Here is a 25788-nt window from a genome sequence, read left to right on the forward strand (position 1 = left end):
CATGGACGGACGGACCGCCTCCCACCGGACAGACAGACATCCCCCCTCCGGGCGGATAGACTCATCCCGGACAGACAGACAGACCCCCCCGGGTGGATACACTCGTCCCGGACAGACAGACGGACAGACTCTCATTCTGGATGGACCGAGCTCCTCCTCCCCAGCCTGTCACAGGCAGGTAGATCCAGCCCCTTATGGACTGATCTTCTCCCACTGTGGCAAATAAACATCGCCCTCACCCTGGACAGACCTCCTGCTACCCCTGATGGACAGACAGACTGACCTCAGCCCATCCATGACAGACACACAGACACTGCCCTGCTCAGACCAGCCTCCCACCCATGACAGACAGACCCCCGGACAGACGGACACCCCTCTGAGAAGAGCGCTTCGGGGCAGCCTTGGCATGTTGTGTGTTTCCTGCAGACAGAACGACAGAGATTGGGCAGCTGATCAGCTCCTACCTGGGCAGGGAGAAGAACCTGGAGGACCACACCATCCACCTGCTCTTCTCTGCCAACCGCTGGGAGCACGTGTAACGTGATGTTTGCTCAGCTGGGCAAGGAAAATGGCTGGGGTGGGATCCCATGGGGTTTGAGCTTGCAGTGGGCACAGAAATACAAGAATGTGGTCCTGTTCAGACAGGGGAACAGCCTGGAAATGGGGTCTTAAGGACTCAGATTAATCACAGAATGGTTTGGGTTGGGAGAGCCCTTAAAGCCCAGCCAGTTCCACCCCTGCCATGGCAGGGACACCTTCCACTACCCCAGGTGGCTCCAAGCCCTGTCCAGCCTGCCCTTGGACACTGCCAGGGATCCAGGGGCAGCCACAGCTGCTCTGGGCACCCTGTGCCAGGGCTTCACCACCCTCACAGGGAAAAATTTCTTCCCAAAATCCCATCTAACCCTGCCCTTGTAATCTTAGATCAGATCCCACAGTTTGGGGATTTTCTGGAATCATTGGTGCCATATTTCCAACTCCTGTGCTGTACTGGATTAAAACATTGGGCAGCTGAGACTGAACCAGTTCAGACTGTGAATTTATTCTCTTTCCTGAAGGTATCCTGCTTTGCCAGGCAGCCCCTGTGAGTGACAGTGCTTAAGGAATTGTGCCCAAATTTCCCCTGTAGCCAAAGGCTGTGTTCAGCCATACCTGGCTGTCCTTGCTTTAGCCACAGAGCCTGTGTGTGGATGTGGGGAAATCACTGTTGGCTGTTGTTTTTACCTGGAAATACAGATTCCAAAATGTTCTCATTTTGCAGAAAAGCTTTGCTGGCTCTGCTGTAGTGGCAGTGCCAGTTAAGCAGAAGGCACAGAAGTGAGCTCTAAGAAGAAGTGTCATGAATAAAGGTGGCAGAGCAGATCACAAAATCTGCTGTACCCCCTCAAAAGGGTAGAGGACTGAGCTGTCCATGTCAATGTAGTTCATTTGTGATCTTGCCTGGAGTGCCTGGAGCAGTGCCCAGTGCTGGCACCCTGAGTTTGGGTGTCATGAGGGGTTATTTGGTCAGTGCCTGGTGGGGAATACAAACAGCTCTTCACCTGCCACCTGCATCACAGCTGATCTCCCTTAATGATGCAGCAATCTTGGAGTTTTAGATGAACTCCTTCCATCCCTGTCACCATAAGGGAGTGCAGCTCTGTTATTTTATCTCCCCCGTGGTTCCAGACCGATGATGAAGGAGAAGCTGCAGCAGGGGATCACGGTGGTGGTTGACAGATATGCCTTCTCTGGAGTGGCCTTCACGAGTGCCAAAGGGGTGAGTGAGACCTGCAGCAGCCCCTGGCCCTCTCTCTGCTTGGGGAATCAGGCTGGATGGCCCAGGGGCCATTCTTCTGGGAGGTGAGGGGTGGAAGGTTCAGCTCAGATTTTAACATGGGCCCACCCTTCCCCAGAACAAGCAGAAAAACTTATTTGGGGAGTTTTTGTAAGTCTGGACAGACTGCTGGACTGGAAGCTGACTTGTGTGACTCTGGAGAATGATTCTGGAAGTTTATTAAAGACTCTCTGTACTTGCTCAGCTGCTGGCCCATCAATTTATGGAACAAACCACATACATTAGAAGGGACCTGTGGAATTCAGCCTCCAGCAGGGCTGACATAAGCAGGCTGCTTGGGCCTCCATCCAGCCAAGGTCTGAGTATCTTCAGGGATGTAGATCCATTCCTTCCTGGGTTCTTCTCTGCTCACCTTCAGAGTAAAAGTGGTTTTCTTCATTTAGCCTGAATTTCCCACTTGTCCTTACCATGGGCAGGGACACCTCCACTACCCCAGGGTGCTCCAAGCCCCATCCAACCTGACCTTGGACACTTCCAGGGATCCAGGGGCAGCCACAGCTTCTCTGGGCACCCTGTGCCAGGGCCTCAGCACCCTCACAGGGAAGAATTTCTTCTCAATATCCCATCTAACCCTGCCCTTGTAATCTTAGATCAGATCCCACAGTTTGGGGATTTTTTGGAATCATTGGTGCCATATTTCCAACTCCTGTGCTGTACTGGATTAAAACATTGGGCAGCTGAGACTGAACCAGTTCAGCACCCTCACAGGGAAGAATTTCTTCTCAATATCTTGGGAATTCCCACTTGTGCCTTTTGGCTTTCAGAACAAGTCATCTCTGTCAGCCTCCCTTGGAGCCATTCTGCACAGACACTCTTGTCCCACTCCCTCAGAAGTGTCCTGCTCCTGCTGAGCAGCCACCAATCCTCTAAGAGTGGTCACAGAAGCTCCAGCCACGCCTGCAGCACCAGCTGTGACCTGCATTCATTCCTGCCCAAGCCTCTCCTGCTTCCTGGAAGGACTGAGGAGATCCTGGGCCCCCAAGCCCTGCACCCTCACCTGCCTCTTCTCCCACCCTCCTGCTTTCCTGGACATTGTGTAGCTTGACACAGATGCATTGAAGCATTTAGGTGCTAATTAGGTGTCTGCAAAAGCCCCAGATTAAGAGCCAGGATGTGTAACACGAGCTGATCACCCCAAAATAATGATCCCATATCCACATGGGCACAGCAAGGAATGCTCTGCTGCTTTCTGGTGGGGCAAAAAGGCTGTCTTAAAGTGTCTGCATTTCTTTGAATGTAGCTGGTGACCTGCAGGGCTCAGCCATGTGGATGCCACCCTTGGGAAGCAGGGATGGCATCCTTTGCTGCTGGAATGGGCCTCCTCTGCTCCTTAAAAGAATGGAGTTTGGCATGTTTTTCACTCAAGAAGCATTCCCAGGAGAAGGGGAGATGTTGATGCCCATACCTAACACAAAAGTCTGCTGGCTGCCAGATCTCACACCTGAGATGTTGTGGCACTTTCAGCTTCTCTTACCCCCTCATGGGATTGAAAAACCCACTGCAAAAATACATCCCAAAAATACCCAGATTACCAGGATACAGAACATCTGGGGAGAAACTGGAGGGGCAGATGTGCCAGCTCCTCTTAGAGGGATTTAAGATGTGGATGAGCAGTAAGTGGACTCTGTAGTCTCACCAACATCACAGATTCATTCATGGATGCCCTGGTGAAACTCTTCAGACCTGTCAGCAAAATCCCAAAGCTGGAAAACTGCATCTGTTGTGTCTGGGCTGAAATTCCTGGGGAGGTGAGTATTGGGAAGGAGCCTCCATGGGCTCAGAGATCTGCATTGCAGCTGTGTGGTCTTGGTGTTTGGGAGCAGCTTTCTTCTGGACTGAGCAAGTTTTTTGGAGTGGTACTGGCTGTGTGGAGGCTCAGAACATGCCTTGGTGGAGCTCAGATGGGATCTGCAGGAGAGGCATGAAAAGCTTTCACTCTCTCCAACTTAAATAAGCACAGGAGGTGCTGAACACCTGACAAAACCTGCTCAGCCCCAAATGAGCAGGGCTGAATTCCCACATGGCCAGCTGGGCTATCACCTGTGCAGTTCATGGCCTGTGCTGAGTGTTCTGGGTTGCAATTCCTGCCATCCTTGGCTGTTCCTTCCCCACCTCACTCTCCAGCCAACCTGCTGCTGTGCTGTCTCTGTGTCTCATCTCACACTCTCTTGTCCTTGCTTGGGGCAGAACTTTGGCCTGGACTGGTGCAAACAGCCTGATGTTGGGCTCCCAAAGCCAGACCTGATCCTGTTCCTCCAGTTAAACCCAGAAGCAGCAGCAGAACGAGGCAACTTTGGACAGGAACGTTATGAGACCAGCTCCTTCCAAGAGAAAGTTCTTCAGTGCTTCTATTGCCTCATGGAGGACAAGACCCTCAACTGGAAGGTGAGGAATTAACTCTTACTGGTTTGTCATGGACTGGGGGTCTCTAGTGAAAGCTCCCAAATTTTGCCTGTCACATCTCTGTGCTGCCCCTTCCCACTTTGCTCAGTGGGACACGTTGGGAACCAGCCAAGGGCACTGAGAGATGTGGCAGGAGAACTTCCCTGTTCCAGGAGACCCTGGTCAGCTCTTGGTGCACCTGGGATGAATCCCCAGCTTACCTGCCTCTGCCACACACCCCAGACACTGCCACCAAAAAACATGCAGCAGCAGCTCCTTCTGTTTACCTTCACCTACTCTCACTTCTTAAATGTCTATTCCTACATAATTTGATTTCTCCCAAATGCACTCCAGAAACTGCAGAGAGGAGGTGTAATTAGCTCATTTCACTACTCAGGAAGAATAACATTGAGTTATGGGGGGTAAGCAGATGTTAACAGCCAGGTTTTTCTCATTTCTGTATTCTCTGTTTTCTGTCCTGTATTTTTGTTGTCTTGGAAACAGACGGTGGATGCTTCAAAGAGCATTGAAGACTTGCACAGAGAAATCAAGTCCATTGCAAAGGAAACTATGCAGGAGGTTCAGAATAAACCTTTGGGAGAACTCTGGAAATGAAACTTCATACAGGTCTAAAAGAATAAAGGAAAGGTCACTTTTTGTATCTTCTGCACTTGGATGACTGACATGCCAGCAGCTTAGATCCTGTGTATTCTTTTGGGTCCAACATGCTGCTGATGTCCTTGTTATTTTCTGCTCCTCCCTTCCAGCCTGCAGAGTCCCTTCTGCATTTTTTAAATGAGCATGCCATGAGTGTGTATCAAATTCCCTTCAAAACCTCCCTCTCCCAAGCTCCTGTTCCAGCTCCAGTCCTGGAGTGCAGATGTGGGTGTGGAGCCCAGGCCATCCCTGGACACAGAGAGTTCCCATTTTTAGGGAAGTGCCATGTTTCTGATCATTCATCCTCTCTAGAAATGCATCCCCCCCATGCTCAAACCGGTTTGTAGAGGATTTGCTAATAAATTACTCTTTTAAGCATTTGGCACAGGGCATTTTTTCAGTATGATCATTTATATTCTAGAGGGATATATGGGAGGTGAAAGTGCTGCAGTTCAGGCACTAAACCCAAGGAAAACTGTTTGCTAGAGCTATGGAAAAAATGGGAGAGGTGAATTCAAGCCTTCTCTCCAGCTGTGAGCAGGTAAGAACCTGAAATAGATGGATGAGCTCATAGCAAGGCCAGTCTGGAGGACAATGGCACATAAATTATTTTAGATTGGCCAAGATGAAAGGAACAGTCACTTGTGGCTCCTGCACACACCTCAGTGCAGTTTGAAAGCAGACCAGCTGTGAATCACCTAAATCACCAGAACAAACTGCAATGTCATTAATTTCCAAGGGACACTCAGAGATGGGCATGGCCAGGGGAGTTCAGGTCTCTCTGCTGGATGTTTGACTCACCTTCCAGCAGGGTGGATTGCTCTGATCTCCACAGACTAAATCCTCTCTAACTCAGAGAGAGGCAGATTGATTCAGGAGCAGGGAGAGGAAGCTAAATATTTCAAACAACATTGCTAATACAAACATCAGCTACAATGGCAACAGCTTCCCTCCACAGCTGCCCAGCACTTGGCAGCCAGACACGCCTGGGGTGAAGGTGAGCCCCTGCAATGCTGCATCAGGCCCTGACAGTAACACTGGGACAAGGCAGCACACTGAACAGCCAGAAATGCCTGTTACAGATTTAAGAGAGCCGAGCTTAGCTCTGCTGTTGGGGTTGTGTTAACACTCAGGTAAAATCTTGTCTTGGCTGACCTTAAACATAAAACCATGAACATGAAATTAATAGTAGAATCACAGACTGATTTGGGCTGGAAAGGGATCTTAAGGATCAGCTTTTTCCATGTTCAGGGACACCTTCCTCTAGACCAGGTTGCTTCAAGCCCTGTCCAAGCTGGCCTTGGACACTTCAGGGATGGGGCAGCCACAGCTGCTCTGGGCAACCTGTGCCAGGGCCTCCCCACCCTCTGAGTGAAAAAATTCTTCCCAGTATCCCATCTAAGCCTGCCCTATGGCAGTGGGAAGCCATTCCCCCCTGTCCAAAGTCCCTCTCCAGCTCCCTTGGAGCCCTGTACACACTGGACTCACCTGGTGTACTGCATACTACCCACAGTGCCTTCAACGTGTGCAAGGACATCAGGACAGGCAAAGATTTTACATCTGTTTATTCAGATAGAAATTGAAAGCAGATGAATGGAGCACAGCCCCACTTCCTCTGCTGCCTCTTCCCCTGACTACAAGAGAGAAGAGGAGAAGCAGGCAGAAAGCAGCAAATAATAATTTAGTGACAGAAGCATTGTGGTTCCCAGTTCAAACCTCTGCTTTTGGGTATCACAGGGACAGTTAGAGCATCAGTAGGTCAGTCACAGGGGAAGCAGGTCATTTCTAGCCTGGTGGCACCACCCTTGGGCACACCACCATCATCTGACAGGTTCCAAACCTGAATGCACAAACCAAAGCCTTGTAAACAGGGTTGAAGTGTGCAGCACACACCGAGGAAACCATGGCAGCACTTCCCTAGCAGTGAGCATGGAGACAGCTCTCCTCCATGGTTAACCCTTCTCTCTGTGGAGAAGGGCCCCAGGCAGAGCTACCAGCTTAAAGTAGCTAAAATTTCCAGTATATTTGGACCTTCTCAAGGCACTCTGCCCTTCCTGGGATGGTCACCTGACAGGGGTTTCTCCAGGTTAGCTCCTACAGCACCTCTGGGCACACTCCACAGGGAGGGGAGCTGGCAGAGGCAAGGCCGCAACACAGCTCAGAAATCTACTCGACCTTCAGGCACCTCTTCTGCTTTGGAAAGGGAATGGCTGACAGGAGGAGCTGCAGGAAGTGCTGACCAACCCACCCAGGGCACCTCAAGAGGTTTTACAGCTTGGGTTTTAGGACATCACTCCCTAGTCACCACGCCAGCACACTGGTGCACAGGCAGAAGAAGCCTGGCAGATCTCTGCTGCCTTGTTTCAGCTCTCCCAGCTCTGGACTCTTTTTTTTTCCCCAGGGCTGTAGAATTCAGTTTTCTGTTCAAAGCAGCTTTCCTGAAGGTACTTGCAGTAGAGACTATTCCATTGTAGAAGCACATGGACTGACTCACTGAGCAACACACAAATTTTCTACTCTTCCATTCCTTCTGTTATTTAAACTGGGATTGAGATGCTCCCCAGCAGCACAGCACTGCTCCACACTTCACTTATTGAATTCCCAGTTACTTGGAAGTTCCCTCAATTCCCTTTCTACAGGTTGTGGACAGGAGAGGTAGTGCTGAGTGTCCTGCAGAGCATGAACAGGAGTTGTACCGTAGGGACCTGCACTCCGGAGGCTTCACAGCTGTCTGTGGGACGTGGCTGCTGTTCCCTGGCATTGTGAGCTGCAGTCCAGGTTGGCCAGTGAGAAGGGAAGCTGCTAAAGGCATTAACTGGACCTTTCTCCTGCTAAATGACGGGTGGGCTCTACTTAAGCTTCAGAGGGGAGTCCCCATGGGAGGATTCAGCGCTCTAACGATTTCCGTGCCTCCCCCGGAAGGCCCAGCTGACCTGCTGACGTAACAGATAGGCTTTGAGCTCCTAAGCACCACTGCATCCACTTCCAGCAGCTGTTTGCTGCTGAGCAATTGCAACTGCAGCCAGTAAGGCTGGAACACCCTCTGGGTTCTTCATCCCACTGCAGACACCGCTCCGAGGCCGCACGGAATGCCGGGATGGACGGGAGGCAGGGATGGCAGCAAGCGCCTATGAAAACCGGTAGCCCCAGGCTCTCGAAGGAGCTTCCCTCCCCCCTTCTCCCCACACATACACAAATTTGCAGAGTCAGTTTCCTATTTGTTTTCAAAGGGACAGGATTTCAAAGTCTTCATCTTCCGAATCAAAGAACCTTTCCAATCTGTCGGCATCAGAGGAGTCTGGAAGAGAAGAAGAAAGCTCTGCCTCAGTGAGATGCTGTGACTGTCAGTGAGACCGGCATCACAGTTTGAGTGCCAAGTGCCTACAAGTTCTAAAACTCAGTGACAAAACCCAAGTGAAGGCTCTGAGGAGGATAAGAACATGTCAGTGGTATGGAAAATGCCCTGGAGAGAATTATATGGAGCACAGAAGCACGTTGTCTTTCACAGATCCAAACACATTTCTGCTGCCGTTGTTTTATACAACCTTCCTGTGCCCCAGCTCTGCATTGGCAGGAGATTGATCTGCCTGAAGAGGCTCAGAACAGGAGAACTTGCCAGGTCTGGACCAATACCCATGAAGATTTCTGACCCAGTTAAGAGATACATTTACCCCTGTATGTTAGAGAATAATTTCTGCTATAGTTGGTTTTGGTGCAACTGTTAGGATATGTAATTACAATGTGCACTCTCCTAAAAGCAATTAGCACAGTTCACTTTGTGAGGAAAAGTAATGTTAGTTGATCCCACCTCTCCATCCTTCCAACTATATGGTGAAGGAGCTCACATTTAAAGCAACTTTAGCACAGGGGGAAGGAGAAACCTTTATTAGTTCCGGCTGGACAGTTACAGAATCCCAGAATGGTTTGGGTTGGAGGGGACCTTAAAGATATCCAGTCCTGCCCCCCTGCCATGGGCAGGGACACCTCCCACTATCCCAGGTTGCTCCAAGCCCTGTCCAGCCTGGCATTTGACACTTCCAGGGATCCAGGGGCAGCCACAGCTTCTCTGGGCACCCTGTGCAAGGGCCTCCCCACCCTCACAGGGAGGAATTCCTTCTCAATATCCCATCTATCCCTGCCCTCTGGCAGTGGGAAGCCATTCCCACTTGTCCTGTCACTGTGCCCTCTTCAGCTTTCTTGGAAGCCCTCTAGGCCCTGAAAGGGGCTCAAAGTTCAATCACTCCTTCTAGTGAGAGACAGGACTAACAGAAATGAATGGCCTTGGCAGATGGGAGAGGCTCTACAAGCCAGGGAAGAGGGAGAAGGACAAGCAGTTCATTAAAAAACATTTTTAAGAGTAGGAAAGACATTAGGGACAATTTAAGACAAGCAAGGATCAATTGACAGTTTAAGGGAATTGAGCATGCTTAACAGCAAAGGACAGTGTGATAATGAAAGCTTTTAAGGAAGGAGAGCAGAGAAAGGGAGAAAAGGGAGAGAGAGAGAGAGAGACAGAGAGCGCAGAAGTGCAGGGTGCAGGTTGCCAGGAGCCTCCCCATGCCTGGTGACAGGACAGGCTTGCCCACACACTCACTGCTCTTGGCAGATGCAGCCAATGGCTTTATCTCCTGCAATGTTTACTCATGTCATTAATGTGATAAGCAGAGCCTGACAGGCAAGGTCAGGGCCCAGCACTTGTCCTTTTTCCCACTGGTAATGGTACATGCCAAGAAGGAGGGAGTGCCTTATGCTGGAACTAAGTGTGACCAGCCCTGTCTTGGAGTATTTTCATTACCTACAAACTCAGTTTTCAGCCTTTTCACTGGACACTTTTGATTCCTCCAAACATCTCCTCAGAAACCAGAGAGTCACACTGCCATGACAGCCTGTGAGTTTGTTTTTTCTTCTGCTCAGTGAATTATTTTTAGAATAATTCACAGATTATTCTAAAAACCATCCTGAGACACTGTGGGATCTGCAAACCTCTAGCTGAAAGCTGAAGAACAACACAAGCTGACCCAAGAACTCCAGGTTAAATTCCAGTGGGAACAGGAACATATCAGAAATCATCATGTAATTCCACATGATCTCCAGACAGTCAGAGGGAGGGGCTCACCCTCAGCTGTCCCTCCCTGGTGGCCTCACCTGGTGTGAGATTCAGGACGTCGGGGTTGGAGAAGTGGGAGGGCTGGCGTTCCACCAGCTCGAACATGGGCAGCGCTCCTCTGACCAGGGACAGCTGTGGAGACACAGCACAGCCTTGAGAACCACAGCTCTGCACTGCTGGGGTAACAATCATCTCTTGGCACTTCTCTGTAGCTGGGAAAATGTTTTTAAAGCTTTTGAATGACATCATTAACAGGATTTCGGAGCTATGCTCCTTTAGGTAGTTTAATAAACGATTTTAATATGCTTAAAATGGGGTCATGCTGCAGAGAACATGGTTTTTATGCAATTGTTGGAAGCAAAACAATACCTGATATTCCTTTCCCAGGGACAGAGAATCAGAGAGAGGGAAACTGGACAATTACTCCAAGATCTTCAAGTCCAACCATTCTCCCAGCACTGCCAATATCAACCCTAAACCATGTCCCCAAGTCACATCCACATGCCGTTTGAACACTTCCTGGCATGGGGACTCCACCACTTCCCTGAGGAGCCTGTTCCAGTGCCTGACCACATCTATAAACACAAACCTTTTTGATTTGCTGGCACCAGTCATTAAAGTCTGCCTCTGTGTTGCAGAAAAAGCCCTGAAAAAAAAAAGGAGAAAAAGACTTTATATTTCTCTATTTTAGATTGATCATTTCAGACTTAAGGCCCTGTGTCAACACGGAGTACCATGATCAGGACTGGGAGCAGTTACTACTCCTGACTGCCTTCCTTTAAAAATGTGCCTCACACTGCCCTATTAAACTGAACACTCCACAAAGGCTTGATGTGAGTGGTTATCCAAGTGCTGGAATCATCAATATTTTCTTTACTGCAGAAGGAAAACCAGGAGGAACAAAGGAAACAAAGGGCAGGCATCTCAGGTTTAACAGAAAACAAGCCATGGTGCTGAATCCTATGGATTCAGGAATGGAATCAGATCTGCCCATCAAAAGGCTGGAATCAAAGCCCAAAGTAAGCCCCAGAGAATGACACTGCTCCATGAGGAATGGTATTTAACTGCTATGCAACGGGGATGTCACTGTCAAATTTTCTGAAAAATCCCTTCACCAGGATTTTTCTCCTAAGAAGCTGAGAATCCTCAGAAAAGAAATGTAAATAATAATTATCTGATTGCTTGGGATGTGGTTTGGAGGTTGCTCACCAACAGGTGCATCTTTGGTTCCATGTGAATTGTTTCAATTTAATGACCAATCCCAGTCCAGCTGTGTCAGGACTCTGGTCAGTCACGGGTTTTTATTATCATTCTTGTTTAGCCTTCTGATGTCTCTCTTTCTTTAGTATAGTTTTAGTATAGCATTTTCTTTTAATAGAATAGAATATCTTAAATAATATGGTATCTTAAATAATATGATATCTTAAATAATATGATATCTTAAATAAATCTTAAATAATAAATCAGCCTTCTAAGAACTTGGGAGTCAATTCTCATCTCTCACCTCGTCCTGGGGACCCTCACACCAGCACCACAATAACTGGTGACCACAGGGGGACCACCCTGACACAAGCCACTGTGTGTGAGGAGCTGCTTTACCAGTGTCCCCACAACCCAGAGCACAGCAGCACAGAGTCCCCAGCCCACACCCAGCCCTGGGGAGCAGGAGGAGCAGGACCCACCACGGCGATGGAGGGGTCGAGCTCGGCGATGCTCATCCTGCACGGCGGGTGCTGGCAGTGGAAGCTCTCGTCGGGGAGGCAGCCGCTGTCACCGGGCTCCACCGCCGGCTGCGTGGTGTGGGGGTCCAGGTAAATGAGCTCCTCACCTGCCCACAAGGCAAGGACACATCAACAGCATGCCACAGGTTGAGGAGAGCTGAGATACAAGGAGGAGGAAGAGCAATGGCAGAGGAATTCACATTCCAGGGATATCTCGCTTTCAGCCGCTTCCCCAAATGCTTCTCAGCCAGGCACAGCTGCCAGCACAACCACAGTGGCCACTGCACTGAGACACTGGCACTATTTGGGGTATTGTTCCTGCCCATCCCTTCCTGGGTGAGCTCAAATAAGACCCCAGAAATCTAAAGCACAAATAACCTGAAGTCTCTGGCAGACAGGAAACCAGAGGGAAGGAGGAGAGTAACAGGAGTTTGTAGGGTTTGAGGAACACCTAAAGAACAGTTAAATCCAGCCAAGCTGCAGAGGGAGGTCAGCTCTGAATGCAGGAAGCAGGCTCTATGCACTCCACAGACCAGATTTCATGCTATGCAGTGGAAGTTTATGGCCACTGTTCAAATCTACATCACTCAGCCCACAGTAGCCTTCCATGCTTCCAGCAGGAAAGGAGAACCCTGCAGCATGCACCACAGGCTAAGCAGGAGTGTGTGCCACCCCATAAGCATTTTTTAGCCAGGGGGAGATTCTTTGGACAGTCTTTGCAGTCCTCTGGACACTCACCTACAAAGCCAATGAAGTAGTGAGCACTGTTTGGCTTCCCTCCGATCACTCCCAGGGACTGGGGCATCATGAAGCAGTGCTGGAAAAGCAACACAGAAAACACACAGCTGACAGACAGTGAAACAGCAGGTGGCAACAAAGGCAAACATCCAAAAAATGCAGTGGGAAAGATGGACAGGGACATGGAAAATCAGCAACTCTAGCAGTAAAACCAGCCATTTCTGGAGAAAATCTCCATCAGGCTGCAACACAGGGCTTTTTAGGAATGTGGAAGCAGCTTAAAACCACTTTTAACTGCTGACAGGAGTAGACAGGCGGACCAAATGAAAGAAGCTGCACTGCTCTAGGACTTGGCCCTGCTGCAATCAGTGGCAAGATCCCTGGAGCTGTCATCAGGTTGCAACAGTGCTCTCAGGAGGGAATTCAGGAAACAGTTTAAGTTCCTTATCCACCTGGAGCAGCCAAGCATGATCTACTGAGTTAAGGGAAGTAACATCTCACAAAACTGAATCTGGAGGTCTCTTACCCAAGCTCAGAGCTTGCTAGCATGGTGTTCCCTGTCTTGTGTATACCCTAAATTCTGCAGCTTCCAAACTTGCAACCACCTGACAGCTCTTAGCCTCAGTCTGCAGCACAAACTTCAGCATCAGGGACTGTGCAACACTGTATTAATTAGCACTCAGGCTGCCACCAAGCAGGGTATAGCGGTGCTGAACAAAGGCTTCAGCAGGTTGATACCATCTGCACACAAAGAGAGGCTGAGAGCTAAGCTGTGAAGTAAGATCCTCAAAAGAAAAAAAACCCAACCCAACCAGAAAAGGCCCAACCCCTCAAGCCCCTCCATTTTCCTGACTACAGCCTTCAAGAACCTGTATCCTGACCTCTGACAAGGACTGTCTCTGAACACATTTTTCTTTTGCAATAACTTCTGAGCAATTCCTTAATTCACAGCAGGATCCTTCAGCATCCCCCCTGCAGGAATTCAGCTCCAGATTCCCTACCTTTAGTGTTTCAATGTAGGCTTCATTGATCTCTGTGAGCCCGAGGCGGAGAGGTATCAGCAGCACCAGTGGTTTCCACAGGGGGAGCCTCCCTCTGAGCCCCAGGTCCTCTGGGCACCCATTGTAGAGCACATCTGACTCCAGGGCAGGGCATGCTGCAGCTCCAGCACATGGCACATGGGACTGGCACAGCCTCCCTACAGAAAGGGAACAGCAGCACAAAGCATCAGGACTCTGTTCCCAGCCTTCAGCCACTCCTCTGGTCAAGAATTGCTCTTCACCAGAAACCTACAGTATTTAAACCCAAGAGGAGCTTGAAGAGGTTGATTGCTGGGGCTGTGTGAGGTGTGCTGAGCTCACACCAAGCCACAGCAGCTTGTACTCACACCTACCAACTGCTGGGCAGTGAAAATGCAAATTCTTCCAGAATGCAAATTCTTCTGAGCAACCACCTGTGCCAACAAAGCTGGAGGGGTTGATTAGCAGGTCAGACAACTGTCCTGAATTCACAAAGCTTGTAGGCAGAAAGAGGAAAGTTCTTGAGTGTTCAACTCCAGAGGAGTTCATGAATGAACTGAGTGAGGACAGCATTAGGAGTTAATAACAGGGGAATATTTCCTGTGTTAAGTGCTGCAGCAAGATACATACATCTGTCTAGAGTAGTTATAACTTTCCTAAAGGTCACAAGAAGCTTCATAAATTTTCTTGGAGATCATTCACAAGCTACTTTACAGATCTAAAGCAGTATGGTCATTAAACTCTGCATTTTCAACATGAGCTCTGCCTCTAAGATATGGGGCAGCAGAACTCCTCAGGGCATACACATGACATAAGCACTGTGCATCCTCATCCTAATGGCTTGACAGACACACAGCCAGGCTGTAATGCACCCAGGTTATGTAAATTCTGGTCCAGAAAGAACTCCAAGCCTACCTGTCTCACTGGCCAATTTAATTACTTGCTGGGTGTGTGGAAAAAAAACCAAACAAACCCAACCCAAACCCCAAAGAAACCCACAGCATGATTAAAGAATCATGAAGCCAAGGCAGTTGGACAGAATGCCAGAGGCTCATTTAATTTATTCCCAGCTTCAACTGAATGCCAGGACACTCTAGCAGGTAGGATGTGATGTAAACAAACACCTTAATCACCAGCCACTTGCCATTTCAGCTGGGCATTTGTTCACTTCTGACAGCTTCAAACTCAGCTGAATGGAGGCAACATTACACCCAAATTTAGAAGAAATAGGACTTTGATCTAAAGCCTCAGGAGGAGAGACAACCTGCACAGATGTTTGCAGTTCCTCAGGAAGGGAGAAGGTGTATGTGTGCATTTCATGCACAGACATGGTTACCAGAGGTTCTGAGGAAACTCAAAGCCATTATTTGTAGCCATTTCTCCTGCTAAATCAGGTTTCTGTGGCAGTAGCCTGCCTGTCCAGATGATGTGAAATCAGCTGCCAAGCCAGGGAGGTTGCTGAATGGAGTGTCACTGCAGGTCTCCTCATCAGGCAATCCTGCACTGTGGATGAACATATTTACCTGCAGTTTAAGCAGCAGAGAGCTTGGCACAGGCTAAATTTACCTTGCTATCTGGCAGGCTTTGCAGTTCTGTGGTGCCACAGCAGAGCAGAACCTACCTAAAGCTTCCCAGCTGGATCCAAATAATTTACTGCAAATATATTCCAACAGATCTGACATGACACCTCTCCTGCTGGCAGGTACTGGCTTCAGCTGCCTTGGATTTTCACCACCTTTGTGATTCTCCTCCCTCTCAGGTCTAGCTGACATGCCCTTTCTCATGGATAAAGATTTATGTTTCTTCACTGCTGTAACAAAAGGCATTTCCTGTGAACCTTTGGCTGAACCCTATCAGTGACAGAATTAACAGATGTCTGAAACAACATTCCTTTTATCCACAATGTTTGGGGCACAAGGGATCAAACACAAACCTACAGACATGTAACACATCAGAACCACTCTCACAGTGCCTTTCAGGCCCTGACCAGGTACATTATGATCCACATTTGAGGAAAACAAGCACACACACGCCTGCCCATGACAAGTTGTATGGACATGTCACTTGAAGCAGCATCAGTGCTGAACAGCCAGAGCCTGCAGCACACCTGAGCCTTGTAGCCAGCATGCTTCACCTCTAGAAGTGATATCTGCAGGCTGAAGAGGAAAGATAATCCAATTTCTGTTTTAAAACTGGCCTTTGTTTAAGTCAAGGGCATCAGCATACGCCTTCAGCTGAGGTTGGGCACACACTTCTCTGTCAGGCCCAACTGAGCCTACCTGACAAGAGATGTGACTTTACAAAGTGACTGTCCTGCACTCCAGGCAAAAATTGCCTGGCTATTGATCCTGGCCTGTGGCAGCCAAGCCAGCCTAAATGGTGCCTGCCACCATCTCAGCTGTAACCCTACATCAGCTGTTTGAGAGCACTGCCCTGGCAGAAACACTGCTAGGTTTGTGCTGGGTGGGCTCACTGCCTCAGAAATTAGCCTGAAGCAAGCCATGGGAAGGCTGCTGAGGCCAGGACCATGCAGGGCTGCAGCAACCAGCAGTGCAGGAGCTCAGCTTTGTAGCTTCGGTTACTGCAGTGCTGCAACCAGAGCAGGCAGGCTCAGGATGGGCAAGAAGAGCTGCTCAGCCTCCAAAGCCAGCCTGGGGGCAGGATTCCCCAAAAAACAAACAAAGAAGGAAAAAAGAAGAAACCACCAGTGAATATTCTTTAAAATTATGAGAGTGGTGGATTCCCTTCTTATCCTCCCCCCTTGCCAATTTTGGCCCTTTTCCTCTTCAGATCTGTTCTGGCTTTCTTATTCTGTCCAACAGCAGAACTCCCCTTACCAATCATGTGACAGCCATTTACTGCTTGCTCCTTGTGGCCATAAACAAGTCTGACACTGACTACCAAGCAGCTCCCATATGCTGTCTGAAGGTCAACAAACCTTCTCTCCAGATCCAGAGGCATCACCAGATGAAATGGAAGTCAAACAAGGCCCTTCCTTGCCCTAAAACAGCAGTTCTCACCTTGTTTTAGCACACCTGGACACAGCTTTCACAGATCATGAGTGTTGGAAGGGACCTTAAAGCTCATCCAGGCAGGGACACCTTCCACTATCCCAGGGAAGTCTCAGCCCATTCCAACCTGGCCTTGGACACTCCCAGGGATGAGGCAGCCACAGCTGCTCTGGGCAACTTTGCCAGGGCCTCACCACCCTCACAAGGAATAATTTCTCAAAGACAGAACATGTACTTCATGCTTGTTGTGCTCTGCAGCTTTTTTCTGGGCTCTTGCTGCCCAGAATATACTAACCACATTCTAGCTCTGTGTGACACTTACGGATTTCTTCCATCACCACTGTGTTGTCCATGGCTATGTGTACTGCCAGGGAACTCCACGTATCAAAAGTTGCAAGTTTTCTAGAGGAAAATTAAAAACAAATAAGTAATGAAGGATTAATACAACTACAAGGCAGAGATGGTGGTGTATCAGAGAGGAGAAACTGGATTAGGAGAGACTGGTGTTATCAGTTAGGTGTGAAATGTGCTTTGACCTGGGAAAGCTGCTGTTAGGCAATTCCAGCCTGTTCCAGGGAGCTGCCTGCTCATCTACTGATGTGAGGGGAGAATGTGAGAGGAGGGAGGGTGTTATTAAAGGCAGAAGGTGCCAAACACCAACAGCCCCTGGCTGAACAGAGAAAAGGAAAGGGCAGCACTTACTTGAGCACCTGTGCGACCGTGTTCGGGCCGTACCACTGGCCTATGGATTTTCCCTCCCCGACTCCCATCTGGGCTGCAGCACAACAAAAAACCACAACAACACAGTCAATACCTTCACCCACACTGCATCCCTTCCTAATCAGGTTTGTATTTAATAAGGAGGAGTTGTCACTTGGAAACTTTATTGAATCAGCAGTATTTAGTGTTTTGTGGGGGTGAGAAGATCATCCTGAAGGACTGCAGAGCAAATCCTTTCTCTAAAGTGCAGCAGCACAGACGTTCAAAGGGCAGTGTTGCATCAGAAGAAGCTTTGATCACTAGACCACCCCTATGACCTGAGCTCTGGAAACACTGGAACAGGCTGCTTCTCTGATTTTTCAGGGAAGTTTGTATCAAGGTGAGAGCCTTTTTGCTACATCTGATCATTTCTTTCTTCTTACCTATCTGGTGAATGGAGTAGTAGCTGTCTTTTTTGTCAATGAAGGCATTAAGAACGTTGAAGTAATTATCCATCTGCCTCTTCCCTTTTATCCACCTCCAGTCTAGGACAGACAAGGGATATATGAAATAAACATGGTATTATTAGCAACCAGAGGCTGCAAGCTGCAATTCTCTTCCTGCGTACTGACCAACTCAATTTTCACGTTGTCATATTATTACTAAGTATCTGAGGCATTCCCAATAGTAAAGGGTAATTTTAAAATAACAGAAAACATTCTTACAGCTGTGGTAAGATACCATCACCCATAGAAAAGCAAATAAACAAACATAGAATCAGAAAATACAAATATCCCTGGAGAATTCCAAGTAGACTATTCTCTCAACAGCCCTGAACTTCAGAAGAAAAAAGTTACAGAACTCTCAGCAATTCCCAGCTGTGTCCTTGTTATCTCTGTTCTTCCAAGTGCTGCACTCCTGGGAGCACATGGCCCTGGAGGTCAGTGTGGGCTGGGCACTGGTTTACCTCTTCCCAAATGCCTGCAGACCAAGGCCTGAGCAAAGATCATCTGGCCACAGCGCAGCATGCAGCCCCAGCCCGTGTCAGAGGTGGGACCTGTTCCTCCTGCAAACAAGGACAGAAAATAAACAGGGGGTGAATGGTGAGACAGAGCCAAGAGGGAGAAGAATGAATGGGCAGCAGGCTCACCAAGAAATGAGGCAGGGAATGAGGATTAGCTTAGCTCACACAGCCAAGGCTGAGAACCAAAAATGTGGTTATTGATGAGTAACTTAGTGGCATCCCTTAAAAACAAATAAATAAACTCCTCTAACACTAACTGAAAGGGGAAAAAATCCCAAGGGAAATCCAAACAGCCCAAGAGAGAGCTGAATTTCTCAGGAGAACAACAGCCTTGAGCCTGGCTGCAGACTCTCAGCCCAATTCTGACATTCCTACATGAAGATGTTTGTTAAAGATGACTCTTGTAATCCTCATCTTGAGAAAGCAACTCACCCTGCAGAACAAACCAGTCCCAGGGAATTCCCACATCAGAAGTGGCTACAAATAACATTCTGAAGTGAAGAATGCAGTCAGGCCAAAAAAACAAAGGCACCAGCCAAAAAAAACTACCCAAGCAGTGAAAAAAGACACATCCTACATATTGTTGGAGAAAGCTGGATATCAGCTCGTGCTGGAAAATCTAAGACAAAGGACACAAGGCTGAAAGCATTTCCCTGACAGACCTTCAAATAAAACTGCTGCTCCTCTACTCTAGCTCTGGCTGTTAGTACAAATAACAGAGGTCAAATGTTCAGTGTGATCACAGCAAGTAATCTGTGCCTGAGCACAGCTTCTGCAAGTCTTTGTAATGCTGCTTTCTTCTTTTGGTCCTAAACCAAGAGGGAGAAAAATCACCTGGAGGACTATTTAATCAGCTTCTCAATGGTCACCAGTTGTCTTCTGTAATTTCACCAGTAATTCATAACATGTATAAATTCCAAAGTGATAATGCTTTACAAAATCAGCATTAGACAGTTCCCTAAGCCTTACACTAATTAAATGGGGTAGCACAGAGGGAAGGGATGAACAGTAACAGGGGTGACTGGGAGAAAAAATACTGGAAAAGGTTCACTGTATATGACTTGCAGATCATATCTATGGTGCAAATGGGAAATGACTCAGAAAATGGGGTCTGTCTTCACCCCACAGCCTCTAATGACTCACAAGGAAACCAAAACTGTGTCTGTGAGCCAGTTAAACATGTGCTAACCCTTTGTTCTCAAACATATGTTTAACTACGGTGCACAAACATGAATTTAAAGGGATTAAACTGCATCAAAGATGTCTCAGAGCTTGTGAGGCAGAGAGCTTCCCATCAGGGAAAGAACAGCACAAGCCAGAAGGACCAGTTAGGAAGAAGGCTCTTTTCCAAAGCTGAGCCATGTTCCTTTCCCACTGACTCCTGGGCATGACAGTGACAGGAGAACATGGAATCCCATTTACCTGCTCTTAGATCTCCTCTGGTACACCTTGCACCCAGCACACAAACACCAACCCCAGAAGAGGCCATGCAGAGTATCTGCAGGAACCCAGACATCCTCCTTTGAGCTCACTGGGAAACACTCCCCTGTCACTACAGCTCCTGTGTGTGACAGACACTGCAGGCACAGAACTCCCCCTAGACAAACAAAACCCCCACGTAGAGCCTGGAGCAGATGCACAAAGGCAGCAATTTCTGTAGCATTCTCTAGGCTTCATCATCTTAATCCACTTCAAGCCCAAGTCATCATTCAGCAATATTTCACACTAGACTGATGTAGGATGTGATGAAGTACAAAAATCCTCCCATGTTGCCTAAAAAAAGAGCAGACTTCCCAAACTTCTCCTTATGTCCCTTTAAAAACCACTTCTATCCCTCTTAGCCAAGGGGATGAGGAATTCTCTTTATTGCATAAACAAAAAGTCTGTCTAATCAATTAGATGAAGCACATTTCACACTCTCATGAATGGAAACGATGTCATGTTTGTGGGGACTGCTTTATTAGGGATATGAAGATTATAATCATTTCCAGGATGCCTTTAGACTCCCCCACAGTACATACCAATGGCAGGGAAGTTCTTTCTGTAGGTGAACCAAAGCCTAGAGGTCACATCCAGCAGGATCTCTTCCTTCTCTGCAAAGTGTTCAGCATGGAAAGGCACACACATGAGGGGGGCACCAACACTGCTAAACCCACCTCCCACCCACCCTCCCAAGGGATTCTGCTCCTCACAGTCTGCAGGCCCAGAGAGGCAGAGGCTGGCTGAGGAACAGGGCAGTACTGCTGTGCACAAAGTACTTCCTTTGCCCCCCAAAATAGCTGCCATCAACCCAAAGACACCAGGCCCAGAGGCAAATTATGAAGCAGCAAACCATCCTTCTGCTCCCTGCCTCCACCATGCTGCCCTCATGACATGTCCCAACAACTGCCATATGGTAACTGCCTGCACAAAAATATTCCAGAATCCATGGAAATGGCCAGACAGACAGAAGCACAGCAGCTAAAACCCAAGTGCAACACTAACAAAGTCCTGTGGAGCCTTAAAACATTGCACTGAGCACAGAAAATACCTGTAAAAACACTGTATTTCCTGCCAAGGATCCAAACAGGTTCTTTGGTCTCAGGGAAGTCTTCATATTCAAACCTGAGGGTGTCGTAGGTAAGCGTAGCTGGAAAGACAAAGGAGAAATCACAGACCTTTGGTAGCTTTTCCTTTTGTTTTTAAAACCAGACAAAGCTGCAGAATCAGAGTTGCTGTGGCCCAGGGAGTCCCAGCCACCCCCAAAGGCCCTGGGCTGCCAGGAAATGGTCCCAGGGCTCTGCACTCAGCTCTGAGAGGCACAGACCCAGCCCTGGCGTGCTCCTGGCTGCTCCACAGGCAGAAGAGCAGCAAGATTTCCAGGTTAAGCCAGCTCCAGGTTCTGCCTGGGGCAGAAAACATCTAAAGCTTCACCTGGCAGCTACACCATTTCCCAGAACAGGCAGCATCATGCACATCACCAGCTATAGCATTGATGTTGAGGGCCTCTTTTCCATCCAGCAAAGTGGTTCAAATCCTCTTGCAGAGAACACAAATTTTGAGGGAAGAACATGCAAAACACAGATCACCTTAAGGTGGAAACTAAATCTTGCTCAATTTCTCCTCAAGAAGCACAAAACCCAGCAGAAGTCTTTACAGGTGTCACCCCACAGAGTGAGGAACACAAGCTGTGAAGATGTGCTCATGGCAAAGGTGACAGGGAAAACTTTTGTCTCTTTTACTGGCTCCCTTCACAGCATGGCATCCATCAGTGCCTAAAAATCCATCCCCTCCCAGGACCATGACAGAACAACCCAGCAGCCCAGGCTGCCCCTGGATCAGGACAGCCTCAGCTGCTGTGCACAGGGTACAAACAACAGGGGGAAAAACCAGAGGAGCTGGATCTCCACTAGATCTGTGTTTGGAAACACAGACTTTAAAGTAGTCTGGGAATTCTGGAAAAGACCACATGATTTTAAAGGTGACAAATCTGTAACAAAGTACCTCTAAAATTTAAAGCAGAGCTAAGGCAGACTGTTCTGTAACTGTTAAAGTAGTGACTGCAAACATCTCTCACAGCAAATGCAATAAAATCTGTGGTAATGTGATGAGTTTAAAGCAGGACAAAGGAGCCACAAGCTCCTGTCAGCCCAGTTCTCTGCACAGCCACCCCTCTCCATGGGACACACACTTCTGGCTTCTCCAGAGTAACCTGCTGCTACATAAAACACTTTGGCCTCCTGAAGTAGCTCAGCCTTCTAATGAGGGCTCCCTGACCTGGAATTCCAATTCCAAACATCCAAGAAAACACTCAGGCAGATACCACCACTAAGACCAACAAGCAAGAACCCCAGCAACAGAAATGACAACAGGCTCCTAAATCAAATTTTGAATCAGACTCAGCCTCAATTCCAGCCCACAAGACTTAAAGCACATTCTTTGTGTGAATTAGTCTTTAAGACTGTACCAGGCACCTTTAGGATTGCACAGGCCACACGTTCCCATTGCCAACCCATGATGTGACTCCTCAGCAAGCTAAACAAAACAACTCTGCTTGCACAGAAATGTGCCAACAAACTACTGCTGCAGTCTTCTCCCCTAACAAACTTCAGCAGGGAAAGGAAGGATTTCTTTCCCATCTACTACCCAAACTTGCAAATGTCCAGATTTGAAAAGGTAACTGACATGATTTTAACATAAAAGCTGAAGTTCTCAGGAAGGTTTTGAAGCACCAAGGAATATCTGTGGTTTACTTTGTCTTGTATCCAACTCTCTGTCAGGAGTCTCCAACAGCCCAAAGAAAATGAGTGAAACAAGGATGCCACACAGGAACATCCAGCTATCCACAATCCCTCCTTCTCCTTCCCAGCAACATTCCCTGAGCTGCTCAAATAGCACAACCTCTGCAGCTGCACAGTTTGCAGGGCACCAGCTCTTTAGCAAGGACAGGATTTGCAACTGGACACTTCACAGCAAGGATCAGCAGCTGGAAAGGAGCTGCTGGAGTCTTTCCCCTTCCACCAAAGCTCAGAGAGGAAGGGGTCAGCAGATAGAGGGGGATTTCCAGCTGGACCAGCCACGTTGTGTTCAGGGAATGCAGGACATGTGTCATGACACAGCACATTGGGGAGGAGAGTCCCAGGCTTGCAGCCCTTCAGCTGGATGCCCAACATCTGGCTCTGTACAAGGCCCTGTGTGTCCAGCTGTGCACCACAAAGAGGTGGTCAGACATTGGTGTTGGGATTTGGGGAGACAATAGCTGAAAAGGCACAACTACTAAATGCAGGAGCTCAGGTTTTCCCTTCACAGGGAAGAAAATTCAAGAGGTTGCTCCCAGTTAGTATCAAGGACATTCTAATGGGAGCAATAAACTCCCCACAAGGCCTGAGGTCATTGAGTGTTTCCTTTACAAGCCTCCACCTTCATATGTTCCAGCACTTTTCCAAAGTCCATCTACTGTGCTATTGCCCAGATTGGCTAAATTCCAGCCAGTGGGACCCAAACAATTCAGGCAGGGCACAAAGAACATCACAGACTGCACAGGAGCTTTTCTCTCCTTCTTACAGCCAGAGATGAAGAAGAGAAATGCATCTGGAAATTCACCAAGCAGAAATCCTGTTTGAAGCTGCTCCTCTCAGCGCTGCAGAAGCTGGGTGAGATCAGCACATTTCTCAGGCAGTGCTCCAAAACTTCACCTTCAGAAAGCCCTCAGTCTATTTTAATTACCGACCTCTGAGCATCCAGGACAGTGGAGCAGCAGTTTCTGCAGAGAAGGATGTGCAGTCTCTGCACATCAAACACAACAGCACAACTTCACAGGGTTTTAGAGCTAAAAAGCAGAGTGTCAGCCCTGCACAGCTCACCCTGAGAAAGGCAGCCTTGCTTTCCAGGAGCCTTGCACACACTGGCAGTGAAGGGAGGCTGCCTGGATTGCTGCCCCATGGGATCTGCAGAACACCTCATCCCAGAGAAATAGACCAGGGTGCTCCCAGCCCTGTCCAGCCTAGTCTGGAACAATTCCAGGGATCCAGGGGCAGCCACAGCTTCAGTGGGCAAATGTGCCAAAGCCTCACCATCCTCACAGGGAACAATTCCTTCCCAATATCCCATCCATTCCTGCCCTCTGGCAGTGGGAAGCCATTCCCTGTGTCCTGTCACTCCATGCTTTGTCCCCAGTCCCTCTCCAGCTCTCCTGGAGCCCCTTCAGGCACTGGAAGAGGCTCTGAGGTGTCCTCAGAGCCTTCTCCTCTCCAGGTGACCACTCCCAGCTTTCCCAGCCTTTCCTCACAGGAGACATGCTCCATCATCTCTGAACACACAGGATTAGGGTAGAAAGTGACATTTCCCATTTCTCCTCCTTTCTCATAGCCTTAATCAGCACAATGAAACACTGGAGATAAAAACATTGTCCCAACTTGTATCACACACACCCAGAGGCGCAGCTGGGCACTGGGAGCAGCCCCTGAGGGCTGCTGTCAGTTTGCAAACGTGCTGGAGGCCAGACCTGTGACAGCCCCTGAGGGACCACAGCCAAAGCCATTTGCTTCAGCAACAACTCTGGGAAACAAGTAACAGCAAGTGCAGGCTTGGGTGACTCAAACAGAAACACAGCAGGTGATTTTCACAGCACCAACTACCACGGTCAGTCTGATGCTGAAGAACTCCTCATAAAATACAGAAGCTGAGCTTTGGAGCGTGGCACTGAAGGAAAGCCAGGCTTTGCCATATCTCCCTCCCCACACTGCTCCTGGGGCTTCTCCATCCTCTGAAAAGGCTCTCATGCCTCCCCAAATCCTTTAGTATCCAACTAAGGATCAGAAATGAGGTGGATGATCTCCCCTTTAGCTGATACAGGTACCTCAGCCAAGGCACAGGAGGAACACGAATGTGGAACACTTCAGAGATAGTAAAAAAGAGAAGGTAAATTTACCACTTTAGTACATCCAACTAAGGATGAGAAATGAGGTGGATGATCTCCCCTTCAGCTGATACAGGTACCTTACCCAAGGCACAGGAAGAATGCAACTGGATGTGGAACATTTCAGAGATAGTCAAGAAGAGAAGGTAAATTTACCACTTTAGTAAAACACATTGCTGGAAAACACTAAACAGCTCAAACCCTTGCTTAAATATTTTCTTTCCCCCAAGCTCTTTCAAACAAGACTGCATTGCTGGAAAACACCAAACAGCTCAAACCCTTACTTCTGCCCTTTGCAGAAGAAAGATTAAATCTTTCCTTTCCCCCAAGCTCTTTCAAACAAGACAAATCCTGATTATCTGAGCACCAACGAGAGACACACAGTGAGGAAATTCAGGCTACTGAGGGATGGTGCTTTCTTGAAGGCCTGGAGCAAACAGTTCCAAGTTCTGCTGTCAGACCCCGACCATCTCGGGAGCTTGAGCCCAGAGATCCTCCTCCTCGTCTTCTCAGGGAGGAGACCCAGCCCCACATCCACCACAGCAAAGTTTTCCTTTGCTCTCACAGCCAGGGGAAGCAGACACATCTCCGGGATCAGGGCGCAGGTTCAGGTGTGACACAGGAGCCGGGGACGCTCTCAGCCGGACCACGCCGACACCAACAGCGGCACCAAGGCCGAAGGCAGGCAGGAGAGCCGTGAGGAGGGACAGGGATCCCGGCACACCGTGCCCGGCCATGCGGAGGAGGAGCCCAGGAAAGCGTTTGTTGTTGCGGAACAACACTTCTCTCTGCCGAGGCGGTGGGAGCCGCTACTACGCTCAGGCTGGAGGGAAGCGTGTCCCGACACAAGCGCCAAACACTTATTTTTACGTTACCCCGCTCGAAACCAAAATCTCCACCACGAGCAGCTTCGCTAGAGCCCTCTGTGAGGGTGATGCGCGGCTGAGCCGCCTTCTTACCCAACGAGGACACCTTCTCAGCCCTCCAAAGTCCCTCTCTTACCCCCACGCTGCCTTCCCGCCCCTCGAGCCCTCAGGGGGAGCGGGACACAGCGACTCCAGCTCTGTCACCGCTCCCGCTGCGGTTTCCCCCGGGCAGACCCGACCCGGCTCGGGCAGAGCTCCGAGCTTTCGAGGAACGACGGCAGCAGCGGGGCTGGGGAGGGCAGGGGGAGACTCGCCGCCCGGCGGCCCCGC

At 48.9% G+C, this 25788-nt stretch overlaps 2 protein-coding genes across 3 annotated transcripts; one reads left to right on the forward strand and one right to left on the reverse strand.

Annotated features, from left to right (window-relative positions):
• The first annotated feature begins 25 nt into the window (after window positions 1-25).
• On the forward strand, window positions 26-5261 carry DTYMK (deoxythymidylate kinase). Of its 2 annotated transcripts, none has more exons than XM_031060352.1 (5): window positions 26-174; window positions 427-535; window positions 1669-1759; window positions 4025-4222; window positions 4724-5261. In XM_031060352.1, exons 1-5 carry the CDS (start codon window positions 141-143, stop codon window positions 4832-4834), a joined length of 543 nt encoding a protein of 180 aa, XP_030916212.1. In that variant the 5' UTR covers window positions 26-140; the 3' UTR covers window positions 4835-5261. The 2 variants fall into 2 exon arrangements, with proteins under 2 accessions (XP_030916212.1, XP_030916211.1); XM_031060351.1 differs by having other exon boundaries at window positions 47-459; window positions 518-535.
• Window positions 5262-6424: 1163 nt separating this feature from the next.
• Window positions 6425-20828, reverse strand: ATG4B (autophagy related 4B cysteine peptidase). Its single transcript, XM_031060320.1, has 12 exons — window positions 20726-20828; window positions 20217-20288; window positions 18139-18237; window positions 17615-17716; window positions 17175-17247; window positions 16795-16874; window positions 13444-13640; window positions 12443-12521; window positions 11666-11811; window positions 10573-10629; window positions 10022-10115; window positions 6425-8174 (listed from the first exon to the last, which is right to left on the reverse strand). Exons 3-12 carry the CDS (start codon window positions 18197-18199, stop codon window positions 8101-8103), a joined length of 963 nt encoding a protein of 320 aa, XP_030916180.1. The 5' UTR covers window positions 18200-18237; window positions 20217-20288; window positions 20726-20828; the 3' UTR covers window positions 6425-8100.
• Between the last annotated feature and the right edge of the window lie 4960 nt (window positions 20829-25788).

The sequence above is a fragment of the Geospiza fortis genome, unplaced genomic scaffold (assembly GCF_000277835.1).
Source record: "Geospiza fortis unplaced genomic scaffold, GeoFor_1.0 scaffold118, whole genome shotgun sequence".
Lineage (NCBI taxonomy): Eukaryota > Metazoa > Chordata > Aves > Passeriformes > Thraupidae > Geospiza > Geospiza fortis.